The 24,587-nt window shown below is 41.6% G+C and overlaps 1 protein-coding gene across 2 annotated transcripts in view; it reads right to left on the minus strand.

The window, feature by feature from the left end:
- SCUBE1 (signal peptide, CUB domain and EGF like domain containing 1) overlaps window positions 1-24,587 on the minus strand; it is a 453,110-nt gene that overhangs the window by 107,770 nt on the left and 320,753 nt on the right. For both annotated transcript variants that reach the window (XM_077469395.1, XM_077469394.1), the window contains one exon: window positions 12,419-12,541. In XM_077469395.1, coding sequence (XP_077325521.1) covers window positions 12,419-12,541 — 123 coding nt within the window. The remainder of the gene's footprint in view (window positions 1-12,418; window positions 12,542-24,587) is intronic.

A 24,587-nucleotide genomic window follows, 5' to 3' on the forward strand; every position in this document is an offset into this window, starting at 1 on the left:
TTAAAAAAAAATATTATCAAAGCTTTACAAATTATTTATATTATAGCTATAATAATAGGTATATAAATGTAATATATGAATAGAGTGGCAGTTAAATAATGCTTACTGATGTAATTATCACATCCATCTTGACATGCACCAATGCCAAACTGCATGTTTGGCTCCCATTTTACAAAGTGTAATATTATATGTCAGGGTTGCTGTAAAACACCATAGTGTTTTCTTAAAGCAAAACTGTGCTTCAAACATGATGGGCAGGACAGGTTGGTTTTAATGCCCTCTTCTCCACTGTGGGAGCTTGCGTAAGGTCCACGTAGTCATCACTGGACGTTATCCTGTTGTCAATGTGCCAGCTCTATATGTATCTAGGAAGCATTTAATTTTTGTCACAATCAAAACATTTCCTTCTGTTGCCTTAATCTGAGGTCTGTCACAGGATTACTGGAAGATTATATCCTGAAGCCTGTGCTCTATAAAATACTTTCCGATTTCACCTGCCAGTCCCTTAATTTGCTAGAGTGATCAGGAGGAACAAAGTGCGGCTGGGGATACAGGTGTCCGATACGCTCAGAAGGGTTAGATAGTTACATAGTTGGTGAGGTTGAAAAAAGACAAGTTCATCAAGTCCAACCTGTGTGTGTGTTTTTATGCCAGTATTACATTGTATATCCCTGTATGCTGTGGTCGCTCAGGTGGCTATCTAATAGTTTTTTTAAATGATCTATGCTCCCCTCTGAAACCACTGCCTGTGGAAGAGAATTCTACATCCTTACTGCTCTTACAGTAAAGAACCCTCTACGCAGTTTAAGGTTAAACCACTTATTTTCCAATTTTAGTGAATGGTCGTGTATTCCCCTGTTTATTTCCTTTCGTGGAAGAGTTTTATCCCTATTGTGGGGTCACCAGTATGGTATTTGTACATTGGAATCATATCCCCTCTCAAGCGTCTTCTCCAGAGAAAATACGTTAAATCCATGCAGTCTTTCCCCGTAACGGTGATCCTCCAGGCCCTTAATTAGCTGTGTTGCCCTTCTCTGGGCTCTCTCCAGTTCCAGTACATCCTTCCTGTGGACTGGTTCCCAGAACTGGATGGGCATACTTCAGGTGCGGCCAGACCAGAGTTTTGTAGAGTCAGAGAATTAACGTTTCATCTCTGGAGTTGATCCCCTTTTTAATGCATACTAAAATACTGTTGGCTTGCAGCAGCTTGGCATTACATGCCATTGCTGAGCCTGTCATCTACTAGGACCCCAGGTCCTTTTACATCCTAGATTCCCCCAGGTTTCAGGGGTGAAGATCTTTTAAGTGGCTTATCTTTGCAGCAGAGTGAAGTTTCTGTGACTGGGTATCAGACCAGGTCAGTAAGACCCCTTTCACACTTAGCCGCCCTGGGCGTCAGCAGTAAAGCGTTGCTATTTTTAGTGCTGCTTTACCATTGTTTTAGCAGCGTTATTCGGCCACTAGGGGGCAGTTTTAACCCCCCGCTAGCCGCCGATAAGGGGTTAAATCTGCTAGCAAAACTCAGCTGCGCTTTGCCGGCGGTATAGCGGCGCTACCCCATTGTTTTCAATGGGCAGGAGCGGTGTAGTCACCGTTCCTGCACCGTTGCAAAGAAGCTGCTGGCAGGAATTTTTGCGATGCCCTGTCAGCACAGTGCCCCAGTGTGAAAGCAGTCGGGCTTTCACACTGGGTTTTCACCTGAGCCTTTTTTCAGGCGCTACGGCGCTTTTTTAGCGCTGTAGCGCCTGAAAAACACCTCCAGTGTAAAAGGGGTCTAAAGTCTTTTTACAGGTTCTTCTTGGCTAAATATTTTTTTAGCAGGGACAGAGCCGCTTTAAAGTGTATGTAAATCCTAACAATGAACTTATCTTATTTAGTCCCTTTTGGTCAGACAAATGTAAAATTAAAAGTGTTTTGATATACAGTGGTGTGAAAAAGTGTTTGCCCCCTTCCTCATTTCCTGTTCCTTTGCATGTTTGTCACACTTAAGTGTTTCGGAACATCAAACCAATTTAAACAATAGTCAAGGACAACACAAGTAAACACAAAATGCAATTTGTAAATGAAGGTGTTTATTATTAAAGGTGAAAAAAAATCCAAACCATCATGGCCCTGTGTGAAAAAGTGATTGCCCCCTAAACCTAATAACTGGTTGGGCCACCCTTAGCAGCAACAACTGCAACCAAGCGTTTGCGATAACGTGCAATGAGGCTTTTACAGCGTCCTGGAGGAATTTTGGCCCACTCATCTTTGCAGAATTGTCCTAATTCAGTTACATTAGAGGGTTTTCGAGCATGAACGGCCTTTTTAAGGTCATACCACAACATCTCAATAGGATTCAGGTCAGGACTTTGGCTAGGCCACTCCAAAGTTCAGTCTTTGTTTTTCTTCAGCCATTCGGTGGTGGACTTGCTGGTGTGTTTAGGATCATTGTCCTGCTGCAGAACCCAAGTTCGTTTCAGCTTGAGTACACGAACAGATGGTCAGACATTCTCCTTCAGGATCTCTTGGTAGACAGCAGAATTCATAGTTCCTTTTATCACGGCAAGTCTTCCAGGTCCTGAAGCAGCAAAACAGCCCCAGACCATCACACTACCACCACCATATTTTACTGTTGGTATAATGTTCTTTTTATGAAATGCAGTGTTCCTTCTACGCCGGATATACTTGGACACACACCTTCCAAAGAGTTCCACTTTTGTCTCATCGGTCCACAGAATGTTGTCCCAAAAGTCTTGGGGATCATCAAGATGTGTTGTGGAGAAATTGAGACGAGCTTTGATGTTCTTTTTGCTCAGCCGTTGTTTTTCTCCTTGGAACTCTGCCATGCAGGCCATTTTTGCCCAGTCTTTTCCTGATGGTGGAGGCATGAACGCTGACCTTAACTGAGGCAAGTGAGGCCTGCAGTTCCTTGGACGTTGTTGTGGGGTCTTTTGTGACCTCTTGGATGAGTCGTCGCTGCGCTCTTGGGGTAATTTTGGGCGGCCGGCCGCTCCTGGGAAGGTTCACCACTGTTCCCTGTCTTCGCCATTTGTGGATAATGGCTCTCACTGTGGTTCGCTGGATTCCCAAAGCTTTGGAAATGGCTTTATAACCCTTTCCAGACTGATAGATCTCAATTACTTTCTTTCTCAATTGTTCCTGAATTTCTTTGGGTCTCGGCATGATGTGTAGCTTTTAAGGATCTTCTGGTGGACCTTACTGTGTCAAGCAGCTCCTATTTAAGTGATGCCTTGATTGTGAACAGGTGTGGCAATAATCAGGCCTGGGTGTGGCTAGAGAAATTGAACTCAGGTGTGGACAACCACAGTTATAGTATGTTTTAACAAGGGGGGCAATCACTTTTTCACACAGGGCCATGATGGTTTGGATTTTTTTTCACCTTTAATAATAAACACCTTCATTTACAAATTGCGTTTTGTGTTTACTTGTGTTGTCCTTGACTATTGTTTAAATTGGTTTGATGTTCCGAAACACTTAAGTGTGACAAACATGCAAAGGAACAGGAAATGAGGAAGGGGGAAAACACTTTTTCACACCACTGTATATCAGTTTAAGAAGTGCAAAAAAAAATTATTTTTTTTTTTAGCTCTTTTAAATCTTTTGCCATGATCCCCTAATTTCTTGTGCTATTATCAGTTACATTGTTCTTAAAAGAGAAGTATTTTTTTTTACCAGATTCATACTTACCTAGGTGGATGCAGCATCGGTCTGATGCTGCATCTGTCCCCCGCCGCCTGTGCACTGAGAGCGGCCGTCTCAGGCTCTCGGCAGCTTTATTGTAGTGATGACGTGGTGCCTGGACTGATTCCAGTGACGTCAGACTTCAGACTACTCTCTAATGAAAACTGGTCACAAGAGTGCAAAAAAAATTGTGTGTGCAGTGTGTCCCCCCAACCGTTACATGAGCTCTCTCCACTCCACCGATGTTCATAATAACCTCGGATGTCCCAGGACTCTCCCTCCTCATTGGCTAAGACAGCAGCAGGAGCCTCTTGGAGGAGAGGGATGAGGGGGAGGGGGGCAAGCTGTGGCTCTATGTGACTTATGGATGCATAGAGCAGGGGCTTGGGAGTGAGCACACAGCGGTTCCCCCCAGGGCAAGTGGCTCTCTCTGGGGGCACTGCTCGAGGGGGGGGGGGGGGCAGGACCCATAAAGAAGAGGATCGGAGGTGCTCTGTGCAAAACCACTGCACAGAGCAGGTGAGTATAACATGTTTGTTATTTAAAAAAAAAACAAAAAAAAAAACAAAGCTTTAATACCAAATTAATGTAGCCACCATATCTAAAGGGATAGTAGGCTGAAATTATTTCCTTTTTTGTTTTCTGGGTTTAGATACGTTTTAAGGTAAATAATGCAAGATTAACTTGTTCTTAAAAATAAAACATGTTCTTATTGACCATTTTCTAGACTTCTCTAGTTAGCAGATGAAGGATATGGGTTGCCTAACCTTGTTGCAAAGGTTTCTGGGATCATCCAGAGCCACTAAATAAAACAGAAGTCTCGCTGACTGCTTTACTCTGCAGTGACTGTCTCAGAGCTAAAATAAGTTATTATTCCACTGTCAAACACACAAGATAAATAGGGTATTGACCGCTTGGGTTTTCTCTCCTGGCTTCTATTTATCACTGAACTCATAATTCGTCATGGATTCTCATACTAAGGGAGACGTCCAGCACCAACAACTGTACACAACACATCGTTTCATCTCATTTAAAATGCACTGGACCATAGAAGCAAGTTGGCTACAGGGACGGTGCACAGTTCTCGGCCAGTTAAAATCCATTTCCTATTATAGTCATAGGAACTCAAGGAATATAAATAATCAACTGGTGAATAATGGAACATTCAATCGCCTTTAACAGGGATTTTTTTGGTTCATGGGGTTATATAAAAGAAGCAGAGTTTGACTCGAGAACAAGATGGCAACATTACAGTCAAGTAAAATTTGGACACAATAAGCAAGAGCTCTTCAAGGGTGTCCAAGGATTCTCTGTAATTGGTTATCTTAATATAATTTGTTGTTCTTTGTGCTGCTTTTTTCCCCATTTCTAATCGCTTCCAAATAGTTTGATTTCAACATGTCCTTTCCTAACCAAAAAGCTTTTTTCCAAGAGTTCAACCAGATAAAAGAGTTCTTCAAATTAACCTATGAGATCAGAGGTGACCTCACAAAACTATGACAAAATTTGGCAATAGTGGGCTCATCCTAGCGTACAACTTTTAGCGTCCATAACACACGTGAGATGTATCCAGTACAGCATAATGTATAAAGTGGAATGTACTGATCCAGGGTTTTTGAACTAGGGTTCCTCCAGAGGTTGGTAGGGGTTCCTTGAGCAATTTCTGCCTCTCAGATAAGTTTCCACTGAGTCCACTGATCTTTTTAGTGATCTGTAATTCTGCCCCAATGAGCAAAAGTGTATGGAGCATTCTTTCCAATGACCATCACACTAATGTTTCATAAAGCCATTGGACATTTTTTTTTTTTTTTACACCCTGCGAGCTAAAGGCATATTGTGCTAGCATGCATCGCCTTATGCTAACCTATAGGTGAAAGTAATGTGTGGAACTTTACTTCCACTATAAGCTGTAGATATTTTAAGCAGGGGTTCCCTGAGGCCAGAAAGTTGTTTCAAGGGTTCCTCTGAGTTGAAAAGGTTAAGAATGGCTGTACTAATCCAAGAAAATGAAATATATGAAATATGTGAACGTCCAATATTGTGTGTCTCATAAAGGCTTCACTGCATTAAGCATTGTTTGTTGGTTTTTTGTACATGTATACTAAACTTAAAAACGCAATAAAAGGCATCTTTAAAAAAAAAAAAAGAAGATTCCTTAACCTCTTCCCACCGAGTATAAAAAAAAAAAAATTATATATATATATATATATATATATATATATATATATATATATATATATATATATATACACACACACACAGTGCCTTGAGAAAGTATTCGGCCCCCTTGATTCAACCTTCTGCCACATTTCAGGCTTCAAACATAAAGATATAAAATTTTTATTTTTTGTGAAGAATCACCAACAAGTGGGACACAATTGTGAAGTGGAACGAAATCTATTGGATAATTTAAACTTTTTTAGCAAATAAAAAACTGAAAAGTGGTGCGTGCAAAATTATTCAGCCCCTTTACTTTCAGTGCAGCAAACTCACTCCAGAAGTTCAGCGAGGATCTCTGAATGATCCAATGTTGTCCTAAATGACTGATGGTGATAAATAGAATCCACCTGTGTGTAATCAAGTCTCTGTATAAATGCACCTGCTCTGTGATAGTCTCAGGGTTCTGTTGAAAGCGCAGAGAGCATCATGAAGACCAAGGAACACACCAGGCAGGTCCGTAATACTGTTGTGGAGAAGTTTAAAGCCGGATTTGGATACAAAAAGATTTCCCAAGCTTTAAACATCCCAAGGAGCACTGTGCAAGCGATCATTTTGAAATGGAAGGAGCATCAGACCACTGCAAATCTACCAAGACCTGGCCGTCCCTCTAAACTTTCAGCTCAGACAAGGAGAAGACTGATCAGAGATGCAGCCAAGAGGCCCATGATCGCTCTGGATGAACTGCAGAGAACTACAGCTGAGGTGGGAGAGTCGTACCCTGCACAAATCTGGCCTTTATGGAAGAGTGGCAAGAAGAAAGCCATTTCTCAAAGATATCCATAAAATGTCTCGTCTAAAGTTTGCCACAAGCCACCTGGGAGACACACCAAACATGTGGAAGAAGGTGCTCTGGTCAGATGAAACCAAAATCGAACTTTTTGCCCACAATGCAAAACGATATGTTTGGCGTAAAAGCAACACAGCTCATCACCCTCAACACACCATCCCCACTGTCAAACATAGTGGTGGCAGCATCATGGTTTGGGCCTGCTTTTCTTCAGCAGGGACAGGGAAGATGGTTCAAATTGAGGGGAAGATGGATGCAGCCAAATACAGGACCATTCTGGATGAAAACCTGTTGGAGTCTGCAAAAGACCTGAAACTGGGACGGAGATTTATCTTCCAACAAGAAAATGATCCCAAACATACAGCAAAATTTACAAAGGAATGGTTCACAAATAAACGTATCCTGGTGTTAGAATGACCAAGTCAAAGTCCAGACCTGAATCCAATTGAGAATCTGTGGAAAGAGCTGAAAACTGCTGTTCACAAACGCTCTCCATCCAACCTCACTGAGCTCGAGCTGTTTTGCAAGGAAGAATGGGCAAGAATTTCAGTCTCTCGATGTGCAAAACTGATAGAGACATACCCCAAGCGACTTGCAGCTGTAATCGCAGCAAAAGGTGGCTCTACAAAGTATTAACGCAAGGGGGCCGAATAATTTTGCACGCTCCACTTTTCATTTTTTTATTAGTGAAAAAAGTTTCAAAAATCCAATAGATTTCGTTCCACTTCACAATTGTGTCCCACTTGTTGGTGATTCTTCACAAAAAATAAAAATGTTATATCTTTATGTTTGAAGCCTGAAATGTGGCAAAAGGTTGAAAAGTTCAAGGGGGCCGAATACTTTCGCAAGGCACTGTGTATATATATATATATATATACATATATATATATATATATATATATATATATATATATATATATATATATATATATATATATACACACACACACACACACACACGCATACATACATACATATATATATATATATATATATATATATATATATATATATTTTTTTTTTTTTATTTTTTTTTTATTATTATGTCTTTTCATGTGACAACACTGAAAAAATTACACTTTGTTACAATGTAGTGAGTGTAACAGTGTAAATGTGCTGTCCCCTCAAAATAACTCAACACACAGCCATTAATGTCTAAACCGCTGGCAACAAAAGTGAGTACACCCCTAAGTGAAAATGTTTAAATTGGGCCCAATTAGCCATTTTCCCTCCCCGGTGTCATGTGACTCATTAGTGTTACAAGGTCTCAGGTGTGAATGGGGAGCAGGTGTGTTAAATTTGGTGTTATCGCTTCCACTCTCATATTGGTCACTGAAAGTTCAACATGGCACCTCATGGCAAAGAACTCACTGAGGATCTGAAAAAAAGAATTGTTGCTCTACATAAAGATGGCCTTGGCTATAAGAAGATTGCCAAGACCCTGAAACTGAGCTGCAGCATGTTGACCAAGACCATACAGAGGTTTAACAAGACAGGTTCCACTCAGAGCAGGCTTCACCATGGTCGACCAAAGAAGGTGAGTGCACGTGCTTAGCGTCATAACCAGAGATTGTCTTTGGGAAATAGATGTATAAGTGCTGCCAGCATTGCTGCAGAGGTTGAAGGGGTAGGGGTCCTCCTGTCTGTGCTCAGACAATACGCTGCACACTGCATCAATTTGGTCTGCATGGCTGTCGCCCCAGAAGTAAGCCTCTTCTAAAAATGAAGAAGAAAGAAAGAAGAAAGCCCGCAAACAGTTTACTGAAGACAAGTAGACTAAGGACATGGTTTACAGGAACCATGTTCTGTGGTCTGATGAGACCAGGATAAACGTATTTGGTTCAGATCGTGTCAAGTGTATGTGGCAGCAACCAGGTGAGGAGCACAAAGACAAGCATGTCTGGCCTACAGTCAAGCATGGTGGTAGGAATGTCATGGTCTGGGGCTGCATGAGTGCTGCCGGCACTGGGGAGCTACAGTTCATTGAGGGAACCATGAATGCCAACATGTACTGTGACATACTGTAGCAGAGCATGATCCCCTCCCTTCGGAGACTGGGAGCAGGGCAGTATTCCAACATGATAACGACCCCACACACACCTCCAAGACAACCACTGCCTTGCTAAAGAAGCTGAGGGTAAAGGTGATGGATTGGCCAAGCATGTCTCCAGGCCTAAATCCTATTGAGCATCTGTGGGGCATCCTCAAAGGGAAGGTGGAGGAGCACAAGGTCTCTAACATCCACCAGCTCTGTGATGTCATGGAGGAGTGGAAGAGGACTCCAGTGGCAACCTGTGAAGATCTGGTGAACTCCATGCCCAAGAGTGTTACGGTAGAGCTTGAAAATAATGGTGGCCACACAAAATATAGACACTTTGGGCCCAATTTGGACATTTTCACTTAGGGCTGTACTCACTTCTGTTGCCATGGTTTAGACATTAATGGATGTGTGTTGAGTTATTTTGAGGGGACACAAATTTACATTGTTATACAAGCTGTACATGCACTACTTTACATTGTAGCAAAGTGTAATTTCTTCAGTGTTGTCACATGAAAAGATATAATAAATATTTACAAAAATGTGAGGGGTTTACTCACTTTTGTGATACACTATATATATATATATATATATATATATATATATACATATACACATATATATATACATACATATACACACACACACTCACAGAAGTGGGTCTTTGTGTTATACTGTATGCTTTACTTTGTGCTGAAGGTGTTCTGCACAGTGGGCTCCAAACACACAGACCGAGCTGTCAATGACAGCTCCAGGTCTCATAATAACCACTGGGAACTGGAAGGCCTGGTTCCCAATCACCTAAGCCTCTGATCCTCTGGCTATCGCAGTGATAAGTCACTGTACAGCCCGCCTCTGTGTTGTTTTCTCCTCTTGAATGGGGAGAAAGATGCATAGTATAGAAAAGTATAAACAAAAAAAGTGTGTATATGCAGTTACCTTTGTTTTTCCTCCTCATGGGTATAAGCGGGTAACTGCAATTACACATAGAAAACAATAGCGTGCAACATGTTTGCATTATATTGCACCACTCTGGATAGCCCCTGCATGACACCACACAGCACAGTTCCCCCCACTGCTGTGCAGCGACATGAAGAGTCTCTTTATGCCATTCACATAAATTTGAACCCACAAAAATCAAAACAAAATAAAAGGGAGCTGTGTGATGCAATAAAACATGCATCACGCCACCCCCTGTGGCACGGCTCTGCAGTCCAATATGGCTACTGCCCAAGTACTAAACTGCTGCAATTTAGTGTGTGGGTTAGTGTGAACAAGGCCCTAAAAAAATAACAATTAAAACATCTAGATCAGGGTCATGGACAGAGTCAAAGGTCAAAGTCAAATGTCGGGTTACTGTAGTTTAAGTTGGAAAAAAAACAAATTTTCAATTTAGTTTTCACGTCAGTGTGTTTTAAGTAGGATAAAAAAAGCAAAATGTGCACTATTGTTTCTCTGCTCTACTATGGGTACAAATTACATACACATATGTGGTATTGCTATGATCATAAGGAGCAGGAAAATGTATTTTGGGTTGTTTTTTTGGTGGTATGGAATGGTAATAGCAAGAACTATATAGCTACAGATTACAATGAATTTTTACCATTTTTTGCCGGTTTTCCTTTAATAATAAAAAAAATATTAGGATATATCCATTACCATTTACCACCAAATGAAAGCACAATTTGTCCTGAAAAAACAAACAAAAAAAATCATGGTATAATTTACCTGGATACACTAGTACACAAGTATTTGCAATGATGTGTACAGTTTCACCAACACATGTCAAAGTCGAAAAACTGTGTTCAAGCGTTAAGATTTATTTTAACCTCTGACATGAAGGGGTTAATCTTTGTCGGCACTGTAGGGTAATGGGGGGACATTGATAAGGTATCTGACCTTCCACTTACTACCAAAACGCACCATCACAATCTCTTCAACCAAGGACATAGGAACAAAATTGAAAGATTCATTGCCCCCATTTAACTAAAGCAAAACATAAGTTTTTGTACATGTTGAAAATTCATCAATGACAAGAGATTCTAACATCAGCCAAAATGTACAATATGTAGTCAGAGAAACGGTAGATCTGCAATTCGTTAGTCTTCAATAACCTAGATACTAGTTACAGTAGTAGCGTATGGGAATCTTAATATGACTAATAGGCGCCAGAAATGATAGTGCGCTCAATAATTCACAAAGACCTGATCTGACATGCCCCCTCCTCTGAAATAAAATTCTACATGAGGACATAGGGGTGTGGCCTTAGCTATGCCAGCATAGAGCACTGCAGAGTGAGAGCAGGGAGAAGCTGTTTTCCTGACCGATAAAAGGTATTTGAAAGTGTATATAAAAATACAAGAACATCAATTTGACATATTGCAGCTTATCAGTCCTTGGATGTTGTGCCTGCAATCATTTTCTTTTTTCAGTTTTTTTCTTTTTCACTGGATGATCCTTCCAGTAACACACTTCCTCTTCTAGGGTGACAACATTTACTGCAACATTTCCTGAGGAGCAGCATATCCCCCTAGGAGAAGTGTTTTAGGACTGCAGAATGCCTCCCCCTTTCCCTATCTCGCTAACATACATAGAGGTGTTCTGTGCTCCACAGAGCTAATGGGGCTTAACTGTAAGGTTTGTACTGAATTCCAGACAAGATTTATTGAAATTCCTTTTATGAGGCTTAAAACATCAGAATCCACACTGGAATGAGAAGTGATCGGCATTCATAAGTGTATCTCTGTTGGAATGAGATGTGATCACATTCAGGTCTCTTCTCATTCCAACATGGATACGCTGATATCTCAGTTTTTAGCCTCAAAGTAGACATTTGGACTGGGTTCACACTATTGCAACTTGGATTGTGGGTTTCTCTGCATCCAAAATGTAATTCAATGGAGCTGGTTCACACAGCTCTGGAACGGCTGCAGAGCGGATTGCACAGGATTCCTGTGAGTCTTCAGGTAAATATTCAGCCAAAAAAATTTGGACCAGAATTGGACCTGAAATGGTGAACAGTGATGCACTGGGCCCCTGCTGTGAGCTGCGCCGCTCCCCATGGGGGTGTGAACCCAGCCTCAAAAGAATCTCTCCAAGAATAAGGTACCAATCTTACAGTTGAGCCCTGAATAAAGAGCAGCTATCGCCCAAAATTAGTTGGGTGTATTTTGTTCAATAAATGCTTATCAATTTTAAGCTATTTGACAGTTTTCAACAGGCCCTCCAAACTGTATACCCAAAACCTGCATCGAATGGTCTAGGGCAGGGATATGCAATTAGCGGACCTCCAGCTGTTGCAGAACTCCCATGAGGCATAGCAAGACTCTGACAGCCACAAGCATGACACCCAGAGGCAGAGGCATGATGGGACTTGTAGTTTGGCAACAGCTGGAGGTCCGCTAATTGCATATATCTGGTCTAGGGATAATATAATTTTTCTGATATTTGATACTGCAGGCCCTGACTGAGAAGAAGGGGTAAAACTAATTTCAGCAGCTGAGTTCTAAAACATTTTAGTGTGGTCACTGATCCCTAGCAAATATGTCTGGGTGGTCGCTAGACTTTCATGGTTCTGTCTTTGGAATGGCTCCTCCTGAGAGAATTGCAGTACAAGAGATCAAGACAAAGACACCTATTTTGTTACACTTCACTATAAGCACAGGTGGTATATAGAAATACAAGTTTACCTTGGCATGTACGCTCATCAGTCAGTAACTTGTAGCCTTTCTGGCAGCTGCATTCAAAGCTCCCAACAGTATTACGACAGAAATGGTCACAGCCGCCGTTGTTCACCAGGCATTCATCAATATCTGAAAGAAGGGGAAAATAAATTATTATCTTTTCAATTATGGATGCAAGGAACTGTTCAACTAAAAATGTTACTTTACTATCAGTTTTAGATAATTTTCCCAATGCCAGACTGAGCAGGACTGCTGCCTACATGATTTGACTTGACACTTCCCTCCCACAGTCTTATCTTCCTGCACTCAGTTTTTTTTCTTGATGGACTGTAATCAGGGGTGTGTATCATTACAGATATTGTGTGCTGAATGAATCATGATGGTCCTCATTACCTTCCTTCCTTACTGCCCTGGCAATTACTGGTTTGTAACAAATCCGAATCACTGACCATGAAATCAGGGGTTCTTTACTGTGACCCTTTCCAAATCAAAGCCTCGGCCAGGCAATTAACATTTTCAGAAGGTGTTCAACAATGGCAGACTGCATTTTTCTCTCATTACAGGTTTCCTTTAAAGTCACAGTCCACCTTTTGGAAAACAAAAAACAAAAAAACAAATGCACCCACACTGAAAAAAAAAAAAAGTGCAATGGATAGGTTCCAGCAGACTCTTTCTCTGACCATTATGGGGCTGGAGGAACTTCACTATGGACTATGAGTGGTCACTACACTTGGGCTCCATGGAGATCTAGGATTCCCTTTGCTAGGGTCACAGGTAAGTCTTTTTTTTCCCTTTTTGTACTTTAATTCTTTATTTATTTCAACATTTTATGATATTAAAAAAGGAGAGCAAAAAGGGAACCCCCCCCCACAACAGAGCAAAGATATATTTATACAAATTCCTTATTTTACACATTTCCTCAGCAGCTGCAGTATTTGTAGACGCCGACTTTAATTTTTTTTTTTTAAGGGGAACTCCTCTTTAAGATTAAACATTGGGCCACTAACATGTCCCGTGATGTAGTTCGGTGGTACATTTTTTAGTCTGCTAGAGTATTCCTTTAGGTCTGTCCTATTGTATGAACGATGCGTTAATGTACAGGAAAGAACATTGCACTTCAAGCAAATATCCAACCTATTGTTTTCTTTTGCTCTAATTCCCACAGAGAGATTTTGAAGAGTGGTCTACTATTTACAATAAAAACAGCATATTTTTTCCCTGCCAACTGATGTGTAATATCTCAAATTAAAGCCAGCTGAGTGATCTTGTGCTCGGTGAGAGAACTCTACAGCTGGCAGATAAAGTCTTCTGGTTTTGTCATTCATAATGAGAATAAAGCACAGGCAAAGCAAAGCAATCAACGCTGCCTTGGAGGGTTGTGGAACTAAAAGTCCCAGCAGCTTTCCTATATTAGATTACCAGAACATCAGGACATGCTGGGAGTTGTGGAACAAGAACAGCAATATGAGTGCCGAGTGCAGTTCTGAACGTTTACATATAAGGATATATACTTTGTGTGCCCCAAATGCCTGCAGCATATAATAGAAGTCTATGGAAAAGTGCAGATAACCTGCAGGAGAGTGGGGCGGGTAAACCGCAGCACATCAGTGTGAAAGCAGCCTTAGGCCCCTTTCACGCGATAGGTTCAACCCGATTTGGACCCTCGATTTAACTCTATGGAGTGGCAGATGTAGACGGACTTGTGTCCGTTTACACCCGCCTACCACTATTCCGCTGAAAAAAAAACAAAAAAACAGAAGGGGACCCATCCCCTTCCATCTGAGCGGATCGGATAAGAGGTCCAATACAGTAGAGTGGGCTGTGTCTGTGTCCGCTCTGCATATGCAAAGTGGACACAGACCTAACATCTGCCTGCTCCGCTCATTGTGGCCCACGACCGGTTATCAAGTCGCTTAAGGTTGGGCAACCCTGATCTAGGGATCAGTACGACTGACGCATTCACAGTAGGAAACATATTGTGAAGCCGCAAAGGCTTTACTTCCCGTTTCCCTTAGTGAAGATGCCAGCGCCTGCTCCCACAGCAGGTGGATGAATCGGCTAGGGGTGCCAACATTGCTGGATCATTTGACAGGAAAGTGGCCACATATTAAAAGTCAGCAGCTATATTATTTGTAGCTGCTGACTTTTGATTTTCTTGTTTACAGACTGGAACTCAGCTTTAAGTTTTTATTGCCACCCGTGTCCCTACTTGGGAGATTTTTCTCCTCTTCATGTAAAGAGAGGAAGAGTTAGGATATCTCTTCAAAAGGTGACAGAGACAGAATAAATTATAGCACGTCATGTAAAGCTTAACCACGCAATAAGCGATTGATTGGTTTGCGCAAAAGTTATAGCGTTTACAAAATAGGGGATAGTTTTCTGCCATTTTTATTATTATTTTTTTTTTACTAGTAATGGCAGCGAACAGCAATTTTTATCATGACGGCGACATTATGGTGGACACATGGGACATTTTTGGGACCATTGTTATTTATACAGCAATCAGTGCTATACCAATGCACTGATTCCTGTGTTAAAGACACTGGCAGTATAGGGGTTAACCACTAGGTGGCAGTGTAGGGGTTAAGTGAGCCCTGTGGAGTGTTTCTAACTGTGGGGGGAGCGTGGCTGTGTATGACATGTCACTGATCTCTGCTCCGATCACAGGGAGCAGAGATCAGTGACACTCTCACTAGGCACAATGAGGAGATGCTTGTTTACATTAGCATCTCCCCGTTCTTCCTCCCCGTGAGATGATCACGGATAACCCCGCGGCGATCAAGTCCGCGGGACCCACGATCGGACTGAGGGAGGTCCCAACCAGCGCCGCGCACGCGGTGGCATGGCGGCAAATTTAAAGGGACGTACCTGTACGCCCGTTTGTCCATGTGCACAGTGAATCTAATGTGAGTGGTTTCATAATTATCAATCAGCTGCTGCACCTGCAGGGCATCAATGAGGAAAATTGCTGGGCCTGCATCTCTTTAGACGTAATTTCCAGCAGGGGATGCCTGAAATCTGACCCGCAGACTTCTGGGAAAACCAAAGAGACAATCATACAAGCAGAAAATTATGTTTCTGGGGGGCATCATGTATACATTCTCTGTACAGAACACCTCCAGGTAGCCATATTGCTTTGCAATTTACAGAAAATTACAGAGCTGCAGATTGAAAAGGAAAGGTAATTTTTAATAGCATTCAATTACACAATGACTTGTGTCGCAATTTTATATGCTATATTATCATTTATTTTTTATTTGTAATTTTTTTTTTGGGAGTTACCCTTTAAGCAGAATATATTTTGAATTAATTGTTCAAGTGCGTCTTCCTATTACCTATTTTGCCAAAATATCGAGTTGTACAGAGATTGGCTAATCAGATTGAATAGTGCATGACCATCTTAAGTGCCATATTTGGAATGTAGATGTGCCATGACCCATTTGTATTTCCCTAATGATATTTTTTGGGCATTATACAAGGCACACGAGAACCCACCTTTTTTCAGGACAGGCTGAGTGATCAGGAATCTTCAAACTATGGCTCTCCAGCTGTTGCAGAACTACACCTCCCATGAGGCATTGCAAAACTCTGACATTCACAGACATACCTAGGCATGATGGGAATTGTAGTTCCTGAACAATTGGAGGTCCGTAATTTGAAGACCCCTGTGCTAGACAATTATTAAGCCTCCAGAAATGGGAGTGTGGCATCTACCCAACTTCACTCTGCTGTTGGACACAATAACCTACATCTACAGATATATATCTATATACACACATACACACTGAAGCAGGTAGCAATATACATTGGCACGGAAGTGAATCTGAACACAGGAAGTAGGTGTGTGTTTTGAGGCCAAATCATTTAGACATACACACATGACCCACACAAGCAACACCCCATGTAAAAATAATTTAAAAAAATCTTAATTTTCAAATAAGGATCATCTCTTCCTCAGAGAACAGTGAGCGGGGCATGGTGGTGGGAAGAAATTAGCAACAGTACAAGCAACTTTCTGTAGGGGAGTGATGTCATTCCTGTGTGCTGGCCACCACTACCGGGAACCAGATATGTGCCACGGGTACATAGCTCTGCGCACACAGCACTTGCTCCTCTCACATACAGGAACCTAATTTTTATGGAAATTAATAGTAAAGCAGATGCAGATTTCCAGGACTAGACTAATAAATGTTTCTAGTGAAAAGCAACTGGTGTTTTCTATTAAACAAGGTCTAAATGGGCCATTGACATGCATCACTTAGGAATGTGTCTTAGGAAAGTTAAACTAAATGAAATCCTTTCTTATTTTTGCTTGGGGATAGAGCGCAGAGGGATTAGAAGTCTTGTCAGTTTTTGTGGATGTCTGCAGCCTGATAGGCTGAAGACACCCCCCAAATGTTGCCAGTTTCTCCTTCAAATTTATTCACTTTCTGTCACATAGCCAAACAGGAAGTGAGGGTAAAACCTTACAGAATATGGTTTTGAGGTCTGACCATTTTGCAGAGGAAATTAACAGGAGTTAATGGACTCCGCCCACAAACGGACAGCCTCTTAACGATTTAAACATTTAGTAGTCACAACAGCTTGAGGAAGATTTTCAAAATAATGCAGCACAGACAATGTAATCAAAGTGAAACTAACAACCTGCAAACAACACAAAATAAAATAAATACTTGCTCTAAAACATCTGTTTTGCAAAAACAAACAAAATACAAAGAGAAAATACATGTGTTACAAACTCTATAAGGACACCCAAATGTACTCTCTTGCCTCTTTTCAGGGCAAGGTAAAGAATTCTATCTGAAAGCTTTATATAACACAGGTCTGTGTGCTAATGAAGTAGGGCTGCAACTAACAATTATTTTCATTTTCATTTATTTTCACCTCGCGAGCCCCGTCACCTGGTATGGACTTAAAGGGGAAGCCCTATGCCAAAAAAACAGCGTGGGCCCCCCCCCCCCCCCAAGTCCATATCAGACCCTTATCCGAGCACGTAGTCTGGCCGGTCAAGGAAGGGGGTGGGGACGAGCAAGCCCCCCCTCCCGAGCCGTACCAGGCCGCATGCCCTTATTAAAGGGGGCTCCCGGATTCCTATAAGCCCGCAGGCCCCGACAACCAACAGCCAGGGTTGTCGGGAAGAGGCTCTTGTCCTCATCAACATGGGGCCAAGGTGCTTTGGGGTGGGGGCCGCAGGGCCCCCCTTCCCCAAAGCACCACCCCATTTTGAGGGCACGCGGCCTGGTACGGCTCAGGAGGGGGGGGTGCTCGCTCATCCCCACCCCCTTTCCTGACCGGCCAGGCTACAAGCTCAGATAAGGGTCTGATATGGACTTTGGCGTGGACCTCACGCCATTTTTTCAGCGTAGGGCTTCCCCTTTAAGTCCATACCAGGTGACGGGGCTCGCAAGGTGTCAGTCCCGTCTACCTGGAGCCACGTTCAAAACTGACAGCATGAGTAAGGGAGTAGAGAGCTGATAACCGACTTCTCTAAAAGAGACATGTACACTGATAATCAGGGCACCAATTATCAATGCAGTCCCAACAGTGCCCACCAGTGCTGCCAATCTGTGCCCATCAATGCCTCCTGCCCATCAGTGCATTAAATGCGTACAGAATGTGGGTTTTCCTCCACTGTGCTCTGGTGTGAACGAGCCCTAAATGTTCTTTCAGTCAGCCTGTAGGCTGAATGAAATAAACTTATGTGTGTATGGCTAGCTTTAGAAATAGTTTGCCCAAATTTATTTTCACACAAAGAAGTTTGGGTGTATCCATTTTTATCAGTGGCAGAAGGTATTTAGAGGTGCTGAAAATAATACTTTGATTTGGTAATAAGTCCCATAGATTTGGATTTGGTCAACTTTAAAATGTACCTTTTTTTGACTGATCCAGTGTTTGAAGCTGAACCCCATCGATTCTCTAGGAACTAATGTTATGAAAGTCAAAGATGACTCCCATTGGCTCAGCCAAAAACTATCTGCCTACACTGTTAAAGATAACAGATTCTCTTTAAATGTATTCAGAAAATCTCAAAGCACTAAAGAAAGCCTGCAGATTGTCATCTTCATCCTTTGATTACTACTCAGTGTATCACTAAATTAGAACAAGTGCAAGTTAGCTGTTCTGGGGCTTGTGACTCACTTTGTAGTGAAGCAAGGACAAGGACAGCAGCAGGTAGGTCTTGCACCTTTAAATACAAATCCCACAACTGTATCTTGACAAGATCCTTCTAAAGGTCCCCTGGATTCTAAAGGGCTTTTTTTCCATTGGCAAATTGCTTTGGGCTTGAGTTTGATCTTCATTTTCCTCTCACTTCACAGCACTAATTCACTGGACTTGGAGTCCCAGCACTCTTTCCACAGCCAATGATCTCATTTCAATGTCAGATTTTAATATCAGCAGCTTGGCTCTTATCTAACACACACATCGAAAAACACTTCAGTCAGCTACAAGTAAGCAGAAGAAGCTGCATTGTAAGGGATAGGATTGGGGTGTCTATGAAAGTACAGTCGTGAGACAACTGAGGTTGGTTATCACATAGTATAGCAAATTGCAACCCTGTATATATTGAATACCTTCATTATTGTCCATCTTGTAAATTGGTGGGCGGCAGCAGGATCCACAGAGCCCAGATGAGGATGAAATTCCAAAGGAGCAGGATGGAATTTTATTTTTATATTAAAGTATTTCTAACAATGTGCATTGTTTTTGCTCCATTCATTCCATGTTAAAAGCTAAATTTTGAATTACTTACCAAGAACATTTGTGAAGTCATCAAAGGTAATGAGAATTTTTTGCCAAATGTTGATATTTATTTGAAAATCTACTAGTATTTGGCCAATCAAACCCTTACCTCTTGTTCTGGTGACAACAAAATTTTGGATTTCCCATCACCTTTTGCCTCTGTGACATTGGTCACCATGAAAAATAGGTGGGTGAACCAAAGACACAGATAGCAATAAAAACCTGGTAGAGTGTCTCTCCATTTTCGACTATCAAAATCTAAAAAAACTAAAAAAATAAGGAAGGGGTTTTTTTTTGGCTCACACACATATATATATATTTTTTAAGTTGTTCAGTACATTAAGACAGGGAATCGGGATAATACATTTCAATCTGACAACGATCTGGAAATCTAGAGACACCAGGCAATGATACTTTACATGGGCTTTATGACAATCATCAAATTGCTATTTTTGAAATTTGATTGGCCAATATTAAAAAAAACAGATCTATGATATGACTTGTCATCAATACCTTGGTAGGTTTGTGTCAACTTTTCTGGGATGGTTCAATGACTTGTACTTGTTAATCTTTTCAATAAAACTTTATTAAGTTAAAAAAAAAACTAAATCCACAAACACAGGTGCGTAGGAACAAAGAAGTCACAATAAAAACAAAGATGGTGGTCAAAAAATTAACTGTTCTTTCGCTGTTGCATCCTTTCCAGCTGGAAAAGCGAGTCATAAAATCCTGCACTACAACAGGGGTAAGGGGCATCATGGGGGAAGAAGGAAAATAGGAGAAAATTGTAAAAATATTAGATTTTTTTTTGTCATTGAGGTCTCTTGCCCTGTTGATACATAACTTGATAAAAAGAATTCCATAAGAGAAGTCCACCCAAAACTAATACTTTACTTTCTGGTAGACACTGGGGAGGTAATCACCTGAAATGTTCTTATATTTGTCATGGACTCTATGGTGAGACCTCTGCACTGAGTTCCTGGGATTGTACACCTTCTGTGTCCATTATGGGGGGTCTCCCACCATCCCTGCGCAGCTGCATGGATCTCAAATTGGGAGCAGTGGCTATGCCCAAATGTCCATGTAGCTGCTGCATCCCAATAGGTATGGGTGGGACGTTTTTCACATGGATGAACAGAACACAGCCCTTCGCAAGGACGTACGTTTAAGTATGCCCATCTGAATGAGGCCTAATGGGGACACTTCCATATTGATTTACCATATATGTTTAGTAAAATGCAAAGGGAAGCTGAAAACCTGCAAAGTGCAGTCACTCATAACAAGACAAGACCTAATGTTATAGAGTACTGTTCTCTGCTCTTTTCCTCCATATTTCTATCATTATCACAGCCACTGAGGGCTAGCCTTTTGCTTTTTATTAATTTGCCTTAGAATTTCTGAAAAGTGAACTGATAATACGAAGTCTGCACACAGAGGGCACGTAGATTGCTATAAACACATCAATGCTAGCACACGTATGTTATATTTCTCCCGTGCCCCGGCAGAGCCCTTCCCGGTAACCATGGCAGTGAGACAGCAGGCTCAAGACATGTTTTCCCAGCATAAGCCCTGGATATCACCCCTCTAGTCAAACAATGAGCCAGAAGATTAACAAGGATTTCACAGTGAGGAAAAGGGGACTCTTCCAAGTAATAAAAGCAATGTGCTTTCTTCTGCTTCATCCGCTAGGTGTTATGAAATCTATCCATGCACGGGGTCAAATACATAGAACGACAATTAAAGTCTGCAAGGCTCTGGACACCTCTGTCATTGGTCATGCAGCTACTGCTGTCACTGCTGAGCGGTTGTGGTTTAGGGCTCAGGTTCACCTCTGGAACATTTCCCATTTGTCACATATTTGCCGCTGCATTCTGCATTTTCTCATACTTAGTTACAGAGCCTGTGACCTTGGCAGGATAAAGCAATGGCTTTACCTGAATAATGCCAGCCCAAGTCCTGCTGCTTGTCCACCCATGACAGTCCTGTGTAAGCTCCTATTTAGCCTGTTTAGAGCCCAATGCCACTATACAAGGCTGGATACTTTCTTGCTCAGCCCTCAAAAATCAAATATATTCCATCATGCACATTAAAAGCATAGATCAAACTTTCTCAACCTTTTAAACACAGAAGAATCCTTGAAAAAATCTTCTGGTCTTGGGGAACCTTATGATATATTAGTGTGATGGCCAGTAGGAAAACTGCTTCCTACACTTATGGTCATTGAAAATAATTCTCCCCCTTACAGATAGCTACAAAAGATACCCCTAGCAACCCTTGAAGGAACCTTTGGCGGTTGAGAAATCCTGATGTAGATGGAGAAATCAGCACTGCTGGGTATTGTATTTAAAGTGGCTGTAAGTGCTTTTTTTGTTGTAAAATATTACATTTTGGGGAATTTTGTAAAGAATGGTATACTTACCTGCTCTGCGCAATGGTTTTGCACAGAGTGGCCCCAAACCTCCTCTTATGGGTCCCCCGATGATTTTCTAGGCTACTCCTTCTTGGCGTGCCACCATAGGAAGTAGCTTATTGTGATTTGCATTCCCTGTGTTGGCACCATTGTTTTCCTCGCCCACCTCCTGGCCTCTGAATGACAGCCAGTCAGAGGCCAGGACTAGAAATCTGTTGAGTGAGGATCGCGCCACCTGTCGGAATGTATTACTTTCCACACTAGTGCTGAGTGCAGGAACGCAATCGGTACCCCACTGCAGCTCTGCCCGTGTGCTGTGTGATGTGATCTGGGCAGTGACTCAGCTGTTGTATCCGACAGTTGTCAGTCACGATCAGAAAGTCCGGTCGCGATCTACCTGCCAGATGACCATGATTGACAGGTAGATCGTGATCGATGGGTTTCCGACCCTCACTTTAGAACCACTGTAAGCAGTTTGGCAGCTGCCTAAATGCCCGAAACGGCATCTGATAGGATGCAGTCACTTGTTCAGCCTATGATTTTCCACCAGCTTAGGAGATTTTTAAATTGACTTATGTTGAGCCAGGTGGTGCTTGCATGGCTATCTTCATGGCTTAAATTTCAGCTGCTTTAGCAGGAATCAGCCAAAATTTAAAACACCTATGGGGTCCTTTACATGGAGCCAAGGACTCCTCCCCACCCCAGCATGGCACACCTGCCAATTAGGGCTAACACATTCAACACTGCATCATTGGAGGAAGAGAAAGTGGTAACATATTCTCCCATGCTCATTAGTGCCAGGAATAGGACTTTACTCTGGCAGGCAAGCAGTGTAACGGAATCATGAGTGGAAAGTGAATTAAAGCTGAAAAGAATAGACACACCACAGATTCACCTTTAAAAAAAACTCATCTCACAAGAATATTCATTTCCACAAAAATGTGTACATAATGTTTTTTTTTGCATGTTATTTACCTGTAAAAGCCTCCCTTGTATAGACATCTAAAAGTCATAAAACTTCATATGGGTTTCTGCTATCTTGGATGTGATGTCTGCAGCCTCAGCAGACTGTGTCCGTTTATGAAGCACTGTAAAATATTTACCGATTCGTTCTCCGGCATTCACAGAGGAGGTCAGTCTCCTCTGAGTGCCAGTTTATGAAGCAGTGTAGATCGCTTCACCTTTGGAGGAGTGATGCGATCTACAAACTCTTAAAAAAATTGAGAATTCCCCCTGGTTCTGGAATCTCGGAAGACATAACGAGATTACAGTACCAAAAGTTCACTGAAACACTTGACGTGTCCGTTTATTAAGCAGTGATAAATTATCACTACTCAGTTCATGGACATTCCCAGAGGAGACTGCCCATCTAGTTAATAAAATATCTTTCCTCTACGGTGTGTGTGTATATATGTGTGCATATATATATATATATATATATATATATATATATATATATATATATATATATATATGCACACATATATACACACACACCGTTGTACTCCTAAGTTTACATACCCTGGTAGAATTTATGATTTCTTGGCCATTTTTCAGAGAATATGCATGATAACACAAAAACATTTCTTTCACTCATGGTCAGTGTTTGGCTGGAGCCATTTATTATCAAACAACTGCATTTACTCTTTTTAAATCATAATGACAACAGAAACTACCCAAATGACCCTGATCAAAAGTTTACATACCCTGGTGATTTTGGCCTGATAACATGCACACAAGTTGACACAAAGGGGTTTGAATGACTATTAAAGATAACCGTCCTCACCTGTGATCGGTATAAAAGGTCAATGAGTTTCTGGACTCCTGACAGACCCTTGCATCTTTCATCCAGTGCTGCACTGACATTTCTGGTTTCTGAGTCATAAGGAAAGCAAAAGAATTGTCAAAGGAGCTGCAGGAAAAGGTAGCTGAACTGTATAAAACAGGAAAGGGATATAAAAAGATATCCAAAGAATTGAGAATGCCAATCAGCAGTGTTCAAACTCTAATCGAGAAGTGGAAAATTAGGGGTTCTGTTGAAGCCAAACCACGGTCAGGTAGACCAATTAAAATGTTAACGAAAATTGTTTGGGATGCAAAGAAAAACCCACAAACTTGAGACCAAAATTGAGCTTTTTGGCAACAACCATGAACGCTAAATTTTGTCAACAAGGCCTATGATGAAAGGTACACCATTCCTACTGTAAAACACAATGTTTTGGGGATGTGTGAGGAACAAAGGCACAGGAAATTGGGTCAAAATTGATGACAAGATGAATGCAGTATTTTATCAAAAAATACTGGAGGAACATTTGCATTCATTAGCCAGGAAGCTTCCCATGGGATGTACTTTGACATTCCAACATGACAATACAGGCGGTCCCCTAGTTACAAACATCCAACTTACAAACGACTCCTAATTACAAATGGAGGGAGACAACAGGAAGTGGGAGGAAATCTACCCCTAGGAAGAGAAAACTACCTGTTCTGACTTACAAACAGATTGAACTTAAGAACAAAGCTACAGACCCTATCTTGTTTGTAACCTAAGCACCGCCTGTAAACCAAAACACAAGTCCAAGTCCACCTGTCATTGGCTACAGCAGAATAAAGTGAAGGTTCTGGAGTGGCCATCTCAGTCTCCTGACCTCAATATCATTGAACCACTCTGGGGAGATCTCAAAACGTGCAGTTCAAGCAAGACAGCCCAAGAATTTACAGGATATGGAGGCTTTGTGCCAAGAGAAATGGACAGGTTTACCATCTGAGAAGATAAAGAGCCTCATCCGCAAATACCACAAAAGACTTCAAGCTGTCATTGATGTTAAAAGGGACAATACACGGTGGTATTAAGAACGGGGGTATGTAAACTTTTGATCAGAGTCGTTTGGGTAGTTTCTGTTGTCATTATGATTTAAAAAGAGTAAACACAGTTGATTAATAATAAATGGCTTCAGCCCAACACTAACCATAAGTGCAAAAAATCTTTTTGTGTTCTCGTTCATATTCTCTGAAAAATGGCCA

This window comes from Lithobates pipiens, unplaced genomic scaffold (genome assembly GCF_037356315.1).
Source record: "Lithobates pipiens isolate NorthernLeopardFrog02 unplaced genomic scaffold, aLitPip1_a1.2 Scaffold_8, whole genome shotgun sequence".
Taxonomy (NCBI): Eukaryota; Metazoa; Chordata; class Amphibia; order Anura; family Ranidae; genus Lithobates; species Lithobates pipiens.